This window comes from Ochlerotatus camptorhynchus, unplaced genomic scaffold (genome assembly GCF_037179485.1).
Source record: "Ochlerotatus camptorhynchus isolate MF236.1 unplaced genomic scaffold, CSIRO-AGI_Acam_v1.1 ptg000301l, whole genome shotgun sequence".
Classification (NCBI taxonomy): Eukaryota; Metazoa; Arthropoda; class Insecta; order Diptera; family Culicidae; genus Ochlerotatus; species Ochlerotatus camptorhynchus.
The window spans coordinates 61,787-81,255 of record NW_027040789.1 but is presented as its reverse complement, the minus strand read 5'-3'; the positions used below and the strand labels follow the sequence as shown (position 1 = coordinate 81,255).

Genomic DNA, 19,469 nt, shown 5'->3' with positions numbered 1-19,469 from the left:
TGTTCGAAGTGTTCAAACCAGCGTTTCAGCTGATCAGTGGGGTCGGTGAGCAACTGACCAGTCGCGTCCTTCACTGGCATCCTAGGATTCATCCTTGCTCCACTCAGGCGTCGTGAGATATCGTAGAGGAGACGGATATCGCCTGTTGCTGCGGCTTTCTCACCTTCATCGGCTAGGGAGTCCACCCACGCTCGCTTATCCCGCCTACACGAGCGCTTCACTTCCTTCTCGAGAGCCGAATACAGTTGGCGGGCCTGGTTCTTCGCTCCTCTGGTTCTCGCCCGCTCTATCGCGGCTTTTGCATTTCTCCGCTCCTCTATCTTCCTCCAGGTGTCATCCGTGATCCACTCCTTTCTCTGAGCGCACAGCTCGCCCAGGTTGTTTTCACTCGTTTCAGTAAAGGCATCCTTGATCGCCGTCCATTGCTCTTCTACGCTGCCACCATCAGGAATATCCGCAGCTCTGGTCTCCAGTTCCTCGACGAATGACCTTTTTACTGCTGGATCTTCCAATCGGCGTGTGTTGAATCGCCGTCCGAGCCGCTCCTCCCGCCGCTGGACCCGCGCGATACGAAGGCGGATCTCTCCAACGAGGAGATGGTGGTCAGACGCGATGTCGGCACTGCGTTTGTTCCGAACGTCAAGAAGGCTCCTTCTCCATTTTCGGCTGATGCAGATGTGGTCGATTTGATTTTCGGTATGTCCATCACGGGAAACCCACGTGACTTTGTGCACTGGTCGATGGGGGAAGAGCGAACCCCCGATCACCATGTCGTTATTGCCACAAAACTCTGCCAACAGCTCACCGTTTTCGCTCATTTCGCCAAGACCATGGCGCCCCATGACACGCTCATAATCCGTGTTGTCGGAGCCGATCTTCGCATTGAAGTCGCCGATGTAGATCTTGATGTCACCTCTCGGAATTTTATCCACGACTGCATTCAGTTGACTGTAAAAGTTCTCTTTGTCCTGTAACTCGGCAGCATCGGTTGGCGCATAACATTGGATTATGGTTAGGTTACGAACCCGCGTTCTGAATCTGGCAACGATTATCCTCTCATTGATAGGTTCCCACTTGATGAGCGCCGCATTTGCTTGGGCGCTAAGCAGGAAACCAACTCCACGGTGGCGGGGAGCGTTTTCACCTCGAATACCAGAATAGAGTAGTACCTGTCCCGACGGCAGCTTGTGTTCTCCAAAGTTTGGCCAACGGACTTCGCTTAGTCCCAGGATTTCGAGCTTCATGCGTCGAGCCTCGCTGGCGAGTTGTGCCAGCTTCCCCTGTTGGGCTAGCGTTAGTACATTCCATGTTCCAATTCTTGTCCGTTGTTTTGCGCTAAAAGTCGTTGCCGTAATATCAGTCCGTGATCTTTCTCTATTGGTTTCTGTAACAGTTGTAAAGTTTCGGGGACAGTAGGTAGTTAGCCTAAGGTCTCCTATCCGCCGTGATGGGGCTGCCATCTTGGGTATAGCTTTCGGGGATAAGCATTTCTTGTTTCAGCCGCTGGATGCCAGGCAGACACTGTTTGAGCCGCACCTCCATGGTGGACAGACGCTCAGTTATTGTGTAGATGGGGCTGCCATCTTAGATTTAGCTGACACAATACAGCATTTCTTATTCAGCCGCTGGATGCCAGTCAGACGCTGTTTGAGCCGCACCTCCATGGTGAACAGACGCTCAGGCCGTGTAGGCCGAACCCGCTAGGGCCCCCCTTCCCTGTCAGCATATGACCAAAGCTCCCACCGGGGTTGGTTACCCGATCTTCGCTAAGGTTGCTCATATCCCAGGAGACACCACGAGGAGGTAGGGATAGGAGTTACTGGGTAAGAGGCTAATGGACCACTAATGGGGTCTATTTTATCCTTCAAGTACTCGCGGTACTGGTGGTACGCATTACCCAGTCGTTTGCCCCGCTGGCCAATGGCCAGCGGTGATGAAAAGAATATGATACTTTTACATCATCCCCATAAATTGAAAGGTCTAGAATAAATCGCTGAAGCCTAGTGACATAAATCGAGTTCTTACCCGCTTTTCCAAATATTCCTACCAGAGGTTTATGATCTGTATATATGTACAGTGAAATGCTGGTACATATAAGGTATTTATGAAATTTCTTGATTGTGCTAACCAATGCTAAAGCTTCCAAATGTAGAATTGGGTACTTTCTTTGAGCATGATTTAAGGAAAATGATGTAAAACTAATCGGTTTCTCCACATTATCCACCACATGCGCTATAACACCACCGAGACCATAACTTGAAGCGTCCGAAATAACAACTATCGGCTTCTTGGGATCATAAAATTCTAAAAAAAATTGTGTTGATTAGCAAATTTTTCATTTCTTCAAAAGCCTTTTGGCAGTTGCTATCCCAAACAAACTTAACATTGTTCTTGAGCAAGTTATACAAATGATGTAATTTGAACGACAAGCGTGGAATAAATTTATGATAGTAGTTTATTAGCCCTAGGAAAGATTTCAATTCTGACTCATTTCTCGGAGCATTTGCTCTCTCAATGGTTGAAATTTTATCTGGGCAAGGCATAGGCCCCTTTTCACTAATTATATGCCCCAAATAAGTCAGCTCGGATACAAACAAATTGCATTTATCAAAATTTACTTTAATGTTAGCATTAGCTAACCTCTCCAATACTAACAAAAGTTTCTGCTTGCACTCTTCTAGGGTTTTCGCGGCAATCAGAACGTCATCCAAATAGCATGATACGTTAACAATACCCTCCAAAACCTTGTCCATTACCTGTTGAAAAATAAAAGCACTTGAAGAAGCCCCTTGTAGAAGTCTGTTATAAGTGTACATCCCTTTCATGGTATTAATGACCACGAATTTCTTGGACCTTTCCGTTAGTTATAACTAGGTGTAAGCACTTTCTAAATCCAAAGCGCAGAAAACCTTACAATCCGCCAAGTTTGCAAAAATGTCCTGAGCGGTAGGTAACGGATAAGTATTGGGAGTTAAAGATTTGTTAATTGACACTTTACAGTCAATTACCAAACGAATGTCATTATTTTTTTTTCATCACAACTATAATTGGTGATGCCCATTCCCTTGTGTCAACTGGCGTAATGACTTTTTCATTTTCTAATTTATCCAAATAATAAGCTACTTTATCTCTAAGCCTATATGGAACATCATATGCCTTTTTGAAGATTGGAGTTTCATTATTCATAACCAACTCTGCCTTAAATCCCGCAATAGGTGTTGAAAAATCCTTTTCAAAAACTTGCTTAAAACTCTTTTTCATTTCATCAACAGCAATATCGCTGGGCTCATCCTGTAAGCTGTTCACCAACAATGAATTTGTAAAAAAATGCCTCCAGTTTGGAAATAAAAGTTCGGCCCAGTAAAGGATAAAAGTAATTTTCACAATCGATCACTAAAAGCTGCATTATTTCCACTTTACCATTAAATTTTACCAAAACCGTTGCTTCTCCTTCAATTTTTAACTTAGCCCCATTAACAACAATTAATTGCTTGCTGTAAGCCCCTAAAGGTTTGTCAAATTTGGATACATATTGTCTTTTACTAATAATAGAAACAGAAGAACCACAATCCACCTCCATTTCCAGGCCTTTCCCGTCAATGTTCACTTGTATTAATAGATGAAACCAATATACATTCCAAATCACCTGTGTCACTGTTCTCATCATACGATTCCGTCGTTCGCATCCGGCTGAGGAGCTCATTTATATGTCTGTCTGCGGAAGGGCCAGGCCTGTACAAATCAACCAAATTTATTGCATCACGATGTAAATTTTTTAGCTTAAAACATTTTTTCTCAATATGACCTTTCACCCCACAAAAATTGCAAACCATTTGCGAATAATCAGGTCGTTGTCGCTGTCCATAAGTGTCTTCTCGCCTTCCTCCTTGGTATTGATTGCTCTTTCTCGGTCCCGAATACTGATGCTCATCTTTGGTTACTTGCCACGATCTTTCGTATGGTCTGAACCCCAACCGGCTCTTTACCGGACCTCTGCTGCTTCCAGCGCCATCATTGAAACCTTCCGCTTGATATCTGTTCCCAAAACTGTAACCATTGTTCAATTTGTTCAAAGCAGAACCACCTCCCAAGTCGCAATAACTTTTTCAGCCGATGTAAATTTTAATTTTTCTTCGCTAAGTAGCCTTTGCCTTAAATGCTTATCCCGCAGGCCCGCAATCAAACGATCGAGCACTGCGACTTCCTTGATGTTTTCAAATCCACAAAATTCTGCCTGTAACTTCAAGGACAGAATGAAGTCCTCTGTAGTTTCAACCGGCTGTTGCACCCTAGTGCTAAATTTGTACCGCTGTACCAGATCCGGGTCAATTTTATCTAACCGATTTTTCAGCTTAGCAATCAAATCATCAAAAGGAGTTTCTTCGAAATTCCCTGCAGGGTAAAGCAGTTTAATTTCCTCAAATATCGTAGGCCCACTGAGAGTAATAAAATATGCCATTTTGTCCTCTTCTTTCACATTATTCACCCAGAAAAAGTATTTCAGACGGGTGAACCAATCGTTAAACGATGTACCTCTCCTGTATGGTTCCAAAGAAAAGGCCATATTGGAGCTCATCTTAAAATCCTGGATCTGGACAACAATGGATACTAACAAAGGATTTCAAATAAAAGGGGAAAAATAAACCTGCCAAATTAATATAATGTAAAATTTTCACAATCAGGAACAAAATGGTAAAAATAATCGCAACAAAATGGCATCAGCATTTTAAAAAAAACAAAGAAAATAGAATAAAAGAGAGCAAGATACAATAAAATTCAATTAGCAAATCGAAGCAAAACTCTAGCTCTAAGAATATTTTTTTTGAAAAAAAATTTAGGAAAAACTCACCACTAAATAGTCTTTGTACCCACCTTCGCCGACTTTGGTACCACCTGAAGAAAAAAAACGATGTTGAACCAGATCCTGACCTGATTCCGTACGGAGCACACCAGAAACTTAAGCTGTTTTTAGGCTGGCGGTGGAATGACGGCGGTACTCTCGATCCCGTGGAAGACCTTCGGGAACTCAAGAAGCCGAATCAGTGATAAAATCACTATAATATGATTTTTTTTTAACACTTCCTGTATTAAAGATAAATGGAGAAAAACACTCTTAGAATGGGAATAAATTAGCAGAAAAACGAAATTCTCACTTGCTCTCCTCTCATGTAAAAACTCAGCTCCAGGAATGGATAAAATCAAGTTCAACCTGCTCAAAAATCTCCCAGACGTCGCAAAGAGACATTGTTCCGGATGACTGGAGGCAAGTAAGAGTTATCGCCATTCGAAAACCCGGTAAACCCGCGTCGGATTATAACTCGTACTGTCCCATCGCGATGCTGTCCTGTATACGGAAATTGTTGGAGAAAATGATTCTTTTTCGTCTAGGGTCGTGTCGAATGGCTTACTTTCAGATACGCAATTTGGATTTCGGAAAGGCAACGGAACGAGCGACTGTCTTGCGTTGCTTTGAACTGAAATTCAACTGGCCTCCCGAGCAAAGTCCAGCATCAAAATGACAGAAGAAAATTGAAATCAAGTTTTGATATCAACATCAAACTGAAATCCTAATTTGATATCAGTTTATGCAATTGGTAAATTTTGCTTTCATTTTGCTGTACATTTGCTCTTAAAAAATATGTTTTTGCGGGTTTGTTTACATTGTTCACATCAAATTGAATACTTGTTTTGTTAAAATTGATATCAAATTGAGTTTTCAGTTAGCTCTCACTGACAGCAGAAATAGTTTTCAATGTGATGTCACAGGAAGATTTTTTTGCTCTCAATTTTGATATTTTAACCGTTAAAACGACCAAAATGACAGCACCTGAGCAATCATTATCAGCGAAATCACAACATCAAATTTAGATTTCAATTTGATCTCAGACTTTGCTCGGGACTTTGCGCAAAAACAGTTTTTTTTTTCAGTTTTCAATTCAGTTCAAACAGTTCAATTGGTTCAGTTTTCTTGGACATTAAGGGGGCTTTTGATTCTGTTTGTATCGATGTCCTTTCGGATAAACTCCACGATAGTGGGCTTTCACCAATTATGAACAACTATTTGAGCAACTTGGGGCCTAGTCTAGTCTAGTCTAGTCTACACATACACAGCCAGTACTTGAAAGAATCCTGGAAAATGATACATCTATCATTTTTCTTGTCATTATTAATGCCTGCTGCACATCAAGGATGTGAAACAAACAATAAAGCGGCCAGGCCTACTGTGTAGCGTTTAGTTAATTTTTGTGGAAGTGAATGTTTACCATGTCTACTTAATAAGTATAGACAGTGGTTAACATTTAATCCACAGGTAATCAAAGAGCGGGGACATACCGTACCAACCGCTCCGTATGCAGGATTTGAAAATAGGCTATATAAATCGTTGGGAGTGACAGAGCTAAGAAAGTTAATGTACACTCCTTGGTTGTCCGATCTCCTGGGATGGAACACAGGTATTTACCCCTTGTGTTCGAGCGTACAGTCCTCCCTCCGTACAAGCGTGGACGGCACCGCCAACCCACTGCCATCCCTCAATCGATCCAGCCGACCTCAGTCGAAGGACAACAGAAAGCGGTGTGCGGACGTAACCTATACGGAGGGAATGCTGTATTCGCCTAGGTTATAGCGCCCTTGCTCGCTACCATTTTCTTCTAGCGGTTGGGACCTGAGCACTAACTCTTGTCCTAGCCCTATATGGCATATGGTTATAGCGCCATTACTCGCTTTCATTGGCCAGGCCATCGCCATCGTATTCTAATTTCCTTCTTCCGATTTTCCTATCTTCCGAGTCTTCCAATTTTCAATCGTCGCCAAATGTAGAGTAGTAAAACAGGTTTTCACTCTTCGGTGTTCCAAAAGATAATCAACTATTTGAGCAACTTGGGGCCTGTTCATAAACTACGTAGACAGTTTTTTGGGATTCTTGACCCCCCCCCCCTTCCCCCTGCGTAGACAATTGCCCATACAAAATTTTTAAAATTTGTATGGGCCGTGGATAATTGTCAACCCCCCTCTAAACTGTTTACGTAGTTTATGAACAGCCCCTTGTTGTCTGAGAAATATATGAGATTTTCTCATGGAAACTCGACAACTTCACGAAATAGTTACATTGGTCGCCCCCAGGGCTCATGTTTAAGCCCCCTTCTTTATAATTTTTATGTAAAAGACATTGATGGTTGTCTTGATGAAAATTGCTCGCTAAAGCAGCTTGCAGATGACGGGGTTGTGTCCGTTATAGGGCCAAGTGCACCGGATCTGCAAGGACCATTGCAAGATACCTTAGACAATTTGTCTACTTGGGCGAATTCTCTCCGGAGGAAACTGAGGTGGTTGTTTATTCTAGGAAGCATCATCCTGCACAGTTACAGCTTCAGCTAATGGGTAAAACAATCATTCAAAGTATTTCTTTTAAGTATTTAGGTGTCTGGTTCGATTCCAAATGCACATGGGGAAAACATATTGCGTATCTGAAACAAAAATTCCAGCAAAGGATTAATTTTCTTCGTACAATTACCGGAACTTGGTGGGGAGCCCACCCGGAAGATCTGATCAGGTTGTACCGAACAACCATCCTTTCGGTTTTAGAGTACGGCAGCTTCTGCTTCCAATCCGCAGCAAAAACACACATCCTTAAGCGGCAACGGATTCAATACCGTTGCCTTCGTATTGCGCTAGGCTGTATGCACTCGACTCATACGATGAGCCTCGAAGTACTTGCGGGTGTTTTCCCACTGACAGATCGTTTCACGGAACTGTCCTTCCGGTTTCTTATCCGTTGTGAAGTAATGAATCCTTTGGTAATAGAACACTTTGAGAAGCTGCTCGACCGACATCCTCAAACAAGATTCATGATTGCTTTCTAGCCTTCTATAGTTCCTCTGTAAATTTTGATCTGACCATGATGCAAGAAATCCATGGAATACCAGATCACCATCGGTCGATGGTTGTTCCCTCAATTTAATAAGTAACGATAAAAGATTTTTCACAGATGGGTCAACCATAAATGCTTCCACTGGATTTGGTGTATTTAATCAATTTCATAGCGCCTCCTATAAACTGCAGAAACCATGCTCCGTATACGTTGCGGAACTCGCAGCTATATTTTACGCAGTAGAGCGAATTGCCTCACTACCTTCTGACCATTACTTCATTTTTACGGATAGTCTTAGCTCAATGGAGGCTATTTGTTCAATGAGGTCGATGAAGCACTCCTCGTATTTCTAAACTGCAAACTTGCAAAATTTTCTCAATTTTTATATTGGGATGCAGCTCCATCAGACATAAACATCGCTTTTTTTACTTGTATTTTTGTTTGCAAAAAGGTCAGTAATTTTGAAATAAATACTTGCACCGCAATTAATCATGTTTTGTTGTTTTTGACATCATCCACATCCAGAGGGCCCGTCACTTTCGAATGTATGGGAATGGTAGGAAACCATTTGGAAATGCATGAAAATTTTCAGTTTTTATTCATTTAGATGCACAAAAGTTGCACGAGCACATTACTATGGTGATAAGATAAACACTCGTTTATTTGTTTCCTTCTGTGAAAGCATGTTTAGACACAAATCGTGGATTTTCTGATATTCTCCATACTGCAAAAAGTTTTTTCCTACCAGGGGCGACATCTCTCGGATCTTCAGTATAGCTATTACTCATATCATATAATTAATTGTATCGTGTTTTAAAACTTCAGAGATTACGATCAAACTTAAATTTTTAATTATACCTGATTTTGAATAATAAATACAAAAAGGATGAATAGCAGCTTGTTGACTATTGCAGTAACTACTTTGGGCAGCATCTTGAAGAACAAATGAATAATTTTCGGAAAAATCACAAATTATGACAACTTCTCCATTTTTAAGAGTATTTTTTTGTATTTCTCAAGAAACTAGACTGCTGAGTTTTAATATAATCATTGGATACCAGTTTTTCCAACTTTTCGCAAAAATAAGGAACAAATCCATCTACTAGTTTTACAAGTTTCTCTAAACTACATCGATCAGTTGAAACCCATTGTTCAAAACATATTTCAGACATACCCTGTTCGTCGAATTTTTCTGAAAAACTTCTTTCAAAATCTGAGAGACCTGGACAACGTTCGCATTCGCGGAGATAACAATGTTTAATTCTGGATGATGAGGTGCATAATATTTCTTCAAAATAATGGTTGAAATCTTTTTCGAATGAATATTTTCTAAGACATTGAAGCATTAAATTAATATTTTCATGGATGATACAAACACAAATATTGTGAGAACCTGAACTACCAAGTAATTTGCAATGCTTTGGTTTTAGTGCTGCAAATGAACTTAATCCAATGCTATTTTTACTAACTTCTTGAAATTTAATAAAAGCTTCTCGCAATGTACAAACTAAAAGTCGCTTTTGAATATGAATCTTCTTACCTTCCTTCTTCACTGAAACGTAATTGTTTAGTCCTGGCATGGCATCATACGAATGAAGTCTCGACCCACATCCAACCCCTTGAACCAAGGACACTTCGACACCTTAGGGATGATTGAATATAACCATCGTCCCAAACTCCCTTCACTCCATTTATTTTGCCAGCTGGCAAGTGACTGTTGACGATAAATGAAGAAAAATTCGTCGTAGGCGATTTGTCGATCGTAAATATCGCCTTCCATAGCGCCCACCTTTGCAAGCGAGTCCGCCTTCTCATTGCCCGGAATCGAGCAATGAGATGGGACCCATGCAAAGGTGATGACAAAAGATCTTAAAGATAAAGCACTTAGAAGCTCTCGTATTTTCATGAGAAAATACGAGGAGTGCTTTACCGGCCTCATGGAGCGAATAGCCTCGACAGAACTGAGACTATCCGTAAAAATAAAATAATGATCTGGTGCAAGTGAGGCGATCGTTTCTAGCGTATAATGTATTGCCGCCAGTTCAGCAACATATACGGAACAAGGAGCATGAAGCATTCGAGAGGCGCTATGAAATTCGTTATAAATACCAAAACCAGCGGACGCCTCTATTAGTGATCCATCTGTGAAGAACGATCTTGCGGAATCAACTTGGCCAAACTTTGCAGCGAAAATTGACGGAGCAATCATGGAACGATGATGCTCTGGGATTCCGCGAATCTCTTGCGTCATGGATAAATCAAAATGAACAGAATTGTCGAAGTCGGAGAAGCAAACACGATAGGGATTATGCTGCGAAGGGCTGACATTCTGTGTTATGTACACGTAGTACAATGACATAAAACGAGTTTGAGGGTTTAGCTCAAGAAGCTTCTCAAAGTTTGCAATCACCAGTGGGTTCATAATTTCACAACGGGTGAGGAGCCTGAGGGATAATTCCGAAAACCGATCAGAGAGTGGCAACATGCCCGCTAATACTTCGAGACTCATCGTATGAGTCGAGTGCATGCATCCTAATGCAATACGAAGACAGCGATACTGGATCCGTTCCAGTTTGATGATGTGCGTTTTAGCCGCCGACTGGAAGCAAAAACTACCATACTCTAAAACCGATAAAATCGTTGTCCGGTACAACGTTAGAAGATCTTGCGGATGGGCTCCCCACCACGTTCCGGTAATTGTTCGGAGAAAATTGATCCTTTGTTGGCATTTCCGCTTCAGATACTCAATGTGGGATCTCCAGGTGCATTTTGAATCGAACCAGACCCCAAGATATTTGAAAGACATGGAATGAGTGATCGGCTTACCCAAAAGTTGAAGCTTCGGTTGTGCTGGGCATGCTTCCTAGAAAAAACGACCAACTCAGTTTTCTCCGTGGAGAATTCGATACCTAGCTGGATAACCCAAGTAGACAAATTGTCTAAGGTATCCTGTAAGGGTCCTTGCAGGTCGGCTTCTCTGGGTCCTGTCATAGACACTACTCCGTCATCTGCAAGTTGTCTCAACGTGCAGTTGTCCCTTAGACAATTGTCAATTTCTCTGACGTAGAAATTATACATAAGGGGGCTTAAACATGAGCTCTGGGGGAGACCCATGTAGCTAAATCGTGAAGCTGTAGAGTTTCCATGAGAAAAGCTCATATGTTTCTCTGACAGCAAATTGTACAAAAAGTTATTAATTAATGGAGAAAGGCCACAAGCGTGGAGTTTGTCTGAAAGGACTTCAACCGATACTGAATCAAAAGTCCCCTTAATATCCAAGAAGACAGAAGCCATTTGCTCTTTTTTAGCAAAAGCCAACTGAATTTCAGTGGAAAGCAACGCGAGACAGTCGTTCGTTCCCTTGCCCCTACGAAACCAAATTGAGTATCTGAGAGTAGGTGGTTCAACTCAACCCATTTGTCCAGGCGAAAAAGGATCATTTTCTCCAACAATTTTCGAATACACGATAACATCGCAATGGGACGATACGAGTTGTGATCTGACGCGGGTTTTCCAGGCTTTTTAATGGCTATAACTCTCACCCGCCTCCAATCATCCGGAACAATATTTAGCTCCAGAAACTGACCAAACAAGTTCAACATGCGCCTCTTAGCGACGTCTGGGAGGTTCTTCAACAAGTTGAACTTGATTCTATCAGCCCCCGGAGCCGAATTGCCACACGAAAGGAGCGCGAGTGAGAGCTCCAGCATTGAAAAAGGCTGGCTGATCTCGTCTACCGAATTCGTCGTTTCGCGAGGAATCATCTGTGCCGGCACATAATCAGGACATACTTTTCGCGCGAACTTGAGAATCCAACTATCCGAGTACTCCTCGCTCTCGTTGTTTGAAGACCGGTTACGCATCCTTCGCGCCGTGTTCCAAAGCGTATTCATCGACGTTTCGCGCGATAAACCGTCCACGAATTGCCGCCAGTATCCGCGTTTCTTGGCTTTGATGAGGCTCTTGAGTTCGCGTTCAAGAGCCGAGTACGCTTCGAAATGTACGGGTGTTCCACGTTTCCGGAAAAGCTTAAATGCGTCGGACTTTTTACGATAAACCTCAGTGCATTGCTGGTCCCACCAAGGGGAAGGAGGTTTCCTACGGAAAGACGTTCCTGGAACCGGCCGAGTTTGAGCTTGAAGCGCGCTGTCCAAGATCAGATTGGAGAGGAAGTTATATTCCTCCAACGGTGGAAGCCCTTCTACCGACGTTAGGGCATCTTCTATCACATTCTTGAACTTTGTCCAATCGATATTACGGGTAAGATCGTACGCGACGTTAACGGGTTCCGACGGATTGAACCCACTGGCAACTGAAACTTTGATCGGCAAGTGATCACTACCGTGGGGATCTTGGATCACATTCCACGTGCAATCCAACGATAATGAGTTAGAGCAAAGTGTGAGGTCTAATCTGCTTCCATTCGAGGATGGGCCAGCCAAACGTGTTACTTCTCCATTGTTAAGAATTGTCATATTAAAGCTGTCACAGAGGTCATTTATCAAAGTAGAACGGTTGTCATCATACAGTTCCCCCCAGCCTGTACCGTGGGAATTAAAATCTCCCATAATCAACCGTGGAGCAGGAAGTACCGAACAGATATCTGAAAGTTGTTTTCGATTAACAACGGCTCTAGGAGGAATATAAACAGAAGCAATACAAAGGCTCTTACCTTTAATAATAGCCTGACATGCGACAACTTCAATACCTGTAAATTGTGGAAGATTCACTCTATAGAAAGAATGGCACTTTTTGATCCCCAAAAGTACCCCTCCTCCACGCGAATCCTCACGATCCAGTCGAATAATGTTAAAATCATAAAAAGGAAGATCTATATCTGAAGAGAGCCAAGTTTCACAAAGAGCAAATGCATCACAATCATTATTGTGAACTAAAAACTTAAAAGAGTCTAATTTAGGAATAAGACTTCGCCAATTCCAATGTAGAATAGTGATCAAATCTGTGACTGTGCAGGCGCCATCCTCGTGCTTCTCCCCGCATTTGGAACAGCGTGCCTTGCTGCCACAGTGAGAGGCCGTATGTCCCAACTGTTTGCAGTTTTGGCAGTTCATGACCCGAGGAACAAACAAACGCACAGGTAGCCGAAGTTTTCCCAACTCGATGTAGTGAGGAAGGGCTGAAACGAGTCTGTGGGGGTAAAGCTCTTTTTACCCTCGCTGAAAGATACTGAGTTCAGCTTCTGGACTTCCAGTATCTCAACCGTGGGAAGCAAGGGGTTCTTGAAACGGCCAACCGCTTGCTTCGCCAAGATCTCGGGGGTCAGACTCGCTTCGGTGACCACACCTTCGATCTCCACATTACGAGCTGGGATGTACACTCTATACTCGAGTGTAAAGAGCTGGGAGGCAGCAATCTCGTTAGCTTGTTTCAGGTTAGAGACGACAACGCGAAGTTTATTGTACCTCACCTTCGAGATTTCGGTCACGGCCGAGAACCGCTTCGTCAGATCATTAGTAATTTGCATTACATTCAAAGGTTTCTTTTTGGGCTGAAAGTAAACAACCCATGGGCCAGTCGAGTCTTCTGGGTAGGCTCGCGATCGGGGGCTTATCTGTCCCTGTCCATTACCAGACTGAGATGACGAAGCAGGGATGGCATCATCTGATTTCTGGGATGACAGACGTTTTCGACCCTTCTTGCTATCGCGTGGCAAAGTGGTGTCATCTTCCGACAAAACGTCCATTTCGTCTTCCGACAAAATGTCCATTTTGCCGTACTAGTGGGAGCGAAAAACGCTCTACCACTGCAACGATAATCAAAATTACTCGGACCCAATACACGAAGAAAAAAAATACTAACACAGAAACACAAACTTAAAATTTAACAGATGGGAGAAAGAAAGAAACAAGAAACAAAAACTTATCTGATAATCTTATACTACTATCACCGAGCGTTTACACAGCAGCAGCGGAGCGATGCGCAGCTTGGATGATCTTCGATCCGCGTGTGCGGGCGGTCTTCGTTGGTGTGTGCTTGTATGAAGCTCGGCACTCAGCTGAACACACGATGATGGATGAGCGGCTTGAATGTGGAGGCAGATGCTGACACTCGATGACGATGATCCGTGTGCACAGGTATGCGTGACCACGCACCGATGGTGCGCAAAATGATTGGCGAATTGCCAATCGCAAAACCAATTTTCGATGATGCCGAAAACACACTTTCTTCTCAGAAAAAAACTCACTTTTTGATAAATTTATCGTGAATTATGCCAGGAATCACTAAGCGAGAAAAACTGATTATTTACGTCAGATAATAGCGAGAAAACTTCCAAATTAACGGAGCGCGAAACAAGCCGACCGTACTTCTTGCTAGGACGCAGTGGTGTACGATTAACTTATGAAAATGGCTTATTTTCTACAAAAAAATTGATTTTGATGAAAGTAAATTTGAAATATCTCGAAAACGGTTATATTTAGGAAGTTTATCGATATGAGCACTATCGTTTGAAATGATTTTTATAATCATATAGGGGAAAAGTTTTCTTCGGCAATACCTTAACCTATTATCGTCAGGGGGGTAAACAAAGTCCTAGAGCACTCAAATTTGGCCAATAGTTGCTCTGAAACACAATGTATCCACATGCCAAAATTGAGCTCCCAAGGACGTTGTTTACCCCCTGACGATGATAGGTAAAGGTATTGCCGAAGCCAACTTTTCCCCTACTAACATCAAACTGAACATTTTGCCGTAAATAATGAAATTTTCAAAAATACCTCAAAAGTTGCTCTTAGAAAAACTGTTTTTATTGAAAGTTTGTCCATCCTAGAGTTATTTTCAAAACTTCTGTTTTTATAAAAAATATATAAAAAAATCAAAAATACGTTTTTTTTTTTGTTATTTGAATTTTGAGGTTTATTGTTATTTTTTTTTGTAAAAAAACGAATAAAAAATTCCGTGTATATTTTTTATAAAGCCTTATTAGTTTTTAATTGTATCCTACAACTCCTTCTTAGTATTTTTTTTTTCTACAACCAACTGTTTTCGAACTACATTTTTTTAAAGTATGTGTGCAAAAACACATAGGCCCTTTTCAAAAATTACCCTTGAGTCAAAAGGATCTCCTCTCCTGCTGAAAATACTTGGTCTATCATACTGAAAATATGGGCAAAGTATCATCCAAATCGAAGATGGTCGAGCACGATTTCAGGTTTTTTCAGCTCATACTGGATGGAATCCCTCTACTGTGAAAATTCAAATAAAACGTTTGGTTTCCAATAAGTAGGTGCTTAACTAGAACAACATTAATTGAAAATTAGGGGGACTCAGTTATTGAATTTCAAAGTCAGAACGAAAGCTCGTATACAGGTTCTCCGCCTGTTCAATGTTTTGATAGTAAGCATAATAGTTAAGGCACACCAGGGCAAGTTGAAACGGTACGTGTATCTCTTAGCAGAAGTGAATATTGACTGTAATTATTTTTGAATGGCATTGTGTACAACCGAAAACTACTATATTAGAAATAATCGCAGTGATTATTCACTTCCGGTAAAAAATACATCTACCGGTTCAACAACACGCGCTTCTTTCTCTAAGACGCTAGGTTAACATCCGACGTCCCTCCTTCTTTACATGTACTGCACAAAAAATACTTTCTACGCCTCGCCCCTGACAGATTTTCCCGCCGTTTTGTTTTATGAATAGGGCGGAGCAGAAAGTATCTTTTGTGTAGAATATGTAAAAAAGGATGGACTTCGGATGTTAATCTAATTGCAATTAGAGGTACCAGATTTGTTTTACACCAACAGAATAACATCAACATATCGTGAGCGATTTTTTTCTCAAAATTGAAGCTTTCTGGGCAGTGGTATACCATAGTATACTATAGTAAGCGGGTAAAAAACTAACGGAATTAAAGTTTCTTTTTTAACTTAATTTTAATTTGCTTAACAATTATTTCACAGAAAAAAGTAATCGTCAAAGTCCATATTGTTGTTAACTACATAGACAGTTTTTATGGATTCTTGGCCCTCTCCATCCCCCTGCGTAGACAATTGTCCATACATTTTTTAATTTGTATGGGCTGGGAATAATTGCCCCTCCCCTTCAAACTTTCTACGTAGTTAATGAACAGCCCCGTAGTCGAACGAGACCCAAGTCTCCTTCCACCCATCGCTGGTTGACAAAGATGATCACGCCGTGATCCACCTTTAACTGCTGACTTGCTCCTGCTTACTGCAGGACCCAGTGCCACGCCGTCCGAAGCGACAATGAGCAAAGGCACACCAGCAACGCTGTTGTATATCTTCTCAGGTTCAAGCAGAATGATGTGCAACCAAGTGATACTCGATTATGACGACTGGGTTTGGAAAAAAACGTTAATTTCATGAAAACAGTAATAAAATTATCATTTGTACATTTTTCAAAAAACAAATTTATGAAAAATTGCAAAAAAAAAATATTTTAGCAGATTTCCAATGTAATATCCTATTGATTGGAGTACTTGGATTTAAATTTCATCTATAAATGACCAAATTCCAAGCATTCAAAACCTAACACTATTTCACCACACATATTTTTTGATGGCACCCCAGTATAGTCGACAAAGAAGTAGTTCTACGTCAAAAGTAATTTCCTTCAATAAAATCAAGAATCAATTTTATTCTCTTCAACACACGGAGACGGAGAATAATAAGGTTCAGTAATAAAAGAAACTTAGTATCTAAATATAAATTCTGTAGGTCGTGGAACAGAGTCGATAGGTACAGCAAATCACCCATCTCTCCATCTTTATTTTCCCACTTTTTAACTATTATTACTGTTACTTTGGCTATCCCCTATATTCAATATCTTTCCTCACTATCCGGCATTCCAAAGCAGTATTCATTTAACATATGTGGTTATTATTTTGTGTAGTGGTGCAGGTATTTTTCACTGGGGACCTGGACCCTCTTCTGTACTTGACAACGAAAACGAATAACTTCTAGGCAGATAATATAATGTTATAAAATTAAAATTAGAATATCTGGATCCAAACTTCGCAAGAATTTTTTCTAATCCGAACATAAATATAATCTCATGTTATTCATATCGTATCCTAATCCTTTAATTCACAAATCTATCCATTTTAGGGCATATGGAGAATTCCTTCTTCGGATATTGATAGGCCTGGTAGTTTTTCGTCGCATTTATCCAAATGCGTCACAATTCTCATAGAGACATTAAAACAAAAAATGGACCACGAAACGCTCCTTGAACTAGCGATTCAACTCTATCGGAGACCAGATACCGACAAGTAAGCTTATGATTTTTTGGCTTTTATACCTCGATACATTCGTTATATTTTCAGAGAATACTTAAATGACTGCGATCGAAACGAATTATCGCAACAAGCGGTATTAACTTGCATTCATGTTTATCAAACCATCCTAAAGCAGTTGGAAGAAGACAAGAAAGATGCAGAAATCTTGGCTCTTCTTGTAGATATTTTCAAAGCACATAGGAAATGTGTCAAAAACATGCTGCACAAGGAATTGCTTTTCACCGAGGTTATGAAACAGGCGTATAAGATATACATACAACACAAAGCCAAGCTTCCAGAATCTGCAAATATTATTGACCTAGCTATAAAATTATGTACGTACGAGATTAATTACCGTAAATCTATTGAAAAAATGTCAGGAAAACAAACAGACAAGACAAGCAAAATTATAAACACGAGTACGGATATGCCATCAACAATGATAACTCCGATGCAGCCAATCTCCGCGGTAAGTGAATACTAAATTCTCGGCGAGCTTTGCCAAAATCCCACGTTCACACGCATTTCATTGGTACATAGTAATTAATAAACGGATTCTTCAAACGATGTTTTTAAAAAGAAGGTACAATTGAGACTGAGCTTTATTAATCGATCCAAATTAATTGAAACCTACCAAGTGGCCCTAAAAGTCCTAACGTTGCATTTCTCTACCCAGGTAGCGAGGGTCATAGTCCGTGTCGTTGTCCTATGTCGTTGTTGTTGCCAAGTGCTGCGTCTGCAAGTCCGAGGTTCGCTCGAGGCTGGTGGTTGTCGTTGTCAAGTGCTGCGTCTGCAAGTCCGAGGTTCACTCGAGGCTAGTTGCTGTTGTTGTCAGGTGTCCACGATGGTTCGATGGTGCCGATGTTGAATATGCTTAAGCCGGCAATTTGTTTATGATGCTGATGTTTGTGTTGTTGGAAAATGTAGGCTACCGCTGTTAACTGCTTCCCCCTCAAGATTGGATCGTCCCGATACAATTTCGTTAAGACCTGTAGTTTCTGAGTTGACGATGGTCGGTCTCTGTGTGTTGATACTTGAGTTGGTTTCGTTGGGTAATGCTTTCTTCTTGCACCAGGTGTAGACTGCAATGCAAAAACCTATAATGATACAAGAAGATGATAGCCCCAAACTTGTTGATGTTTGGATATAGTTTCTATTCCGGTCGATCTGTAGTTGTTCCCGGTTCTGGATATGCATTTCTCTAATTTCGTGTAGGCTTATAGTTGACTCGAAGCCATTTTGATCAATTTTTACGCCATCCAAAGGTATAATGGTTTGTAGAGTTTTCGTGGAAATGTGATGATGTTGAAGCTTTTACCATCCAGCGAAATTGTGCAGTTCGAGAAGAAAATTACGAATGTTCCCGAAAGATTTCTACTGCTGTGCAAGCAGTCAGCTGTTAGTGTGACTGATGCGTTCTTTACGACGACGTGGTTGTCTGTCAGTCGATTTATGTTGGTTATGTTGAGGTAATTAGTGAAGATGCATTTTCCAGGGATTCCTCTTAAAATTCTTGAGAAACATTGGTCTTCTGAAGCATCTTGTAGTTTGTTTTCATCGCAAAGGGTGTTTCCTCCGATGTACTGGCAGCTGTCTTTGAGAAAGTATGTGAAGTTCTCGTTAATCGCTGCTTGGTGCCATGGTAGCCTGATGATTTTACCATCAACTGGAAGCGGTTCCAGGAGTAAACTGTTAAATGAATGAGGTGAAATCTGTGGAACACCTATGATGAAGTAGAGTGTGCGTCCCTTGAAGAAAGCTCGGATGTCCAAATAATCGTTGGCCTGGTCTGGGTTGAGAATTTCGATATTTTCCTCTTCTAATCTTTCTATTATAAATTTTAATTCTTCTGACTCTAAAAAGTTCTTCGATATAACGTTAATTTTAGCAAGTTGAATTACTTCGAAAATTGAATTAAGATGATCTTCTATGAGATCGATGTGATATGAAATTTTGAATATTTGTCGAATGGTTGTAAAATTTTGGTTTACGTACTTATTTATGATTGAAGATTGTCTTGCTACTATAATTTGTTGTTTGATTATTTTTTGCTGATTGTTTACTGAGTCTATAATATTGTTGATACGTTTTTCTAGATGTTTATTGATAGTAACTTGGATATTATTTTGTTTTACAAGTTCTTGATTGCCTGATCTTAAACTGTTTATGTCATTGTTGATTCGGTTTAGATCGTTCTCATCTAGATTTCCTGTTATTACTTTGATAGCAGATCCTAGCAAGTTGAATGCTCCTCTTTTTTGTCTAATCTTTTCAATAGGTAATAGTTTTCGGTGAGAATTTTTTACGTTTTCAAGTTTTGTTCGTAACATAGATGTG

General features: G+C 41.0%; 1 protein-coding gene across 2 annotated transcripts in view; it reads left to right on the top strand.

Annotated features, from left to right (window-relative positions):
* The window catches only part of LOC135707022 (calcineurin-binding protein cabin-1-like), a 340,814-nt gene extending 321,905 nt beyond the window's left edge, over positions 1-18,909 (top strand). Inside the window, exons 19-20 of one of the 2 annotated variants that reach the window (XM_065228739.1) lie at positions 16,963-17,126; positions 17,181-18,909. In XM_065228739.1, the coding sequence (XP_065084811.1) occupies positions 16,963-17,126; positions 17,181-17,616 (600 nt within the window). In that variant the 3' untranslated portion in view covers positions 17,617-18,909. Of the gene's footprint in view, positions 1-16,962; positions 17,131-17,180 lie in introns of those variants that run through there. The other variant, XM_065228740.1, reaches the window with a different exon arrangement.
* The last annotated feature ends 560 nt before the right edge of the window (positions 18,910-19,469 follow it).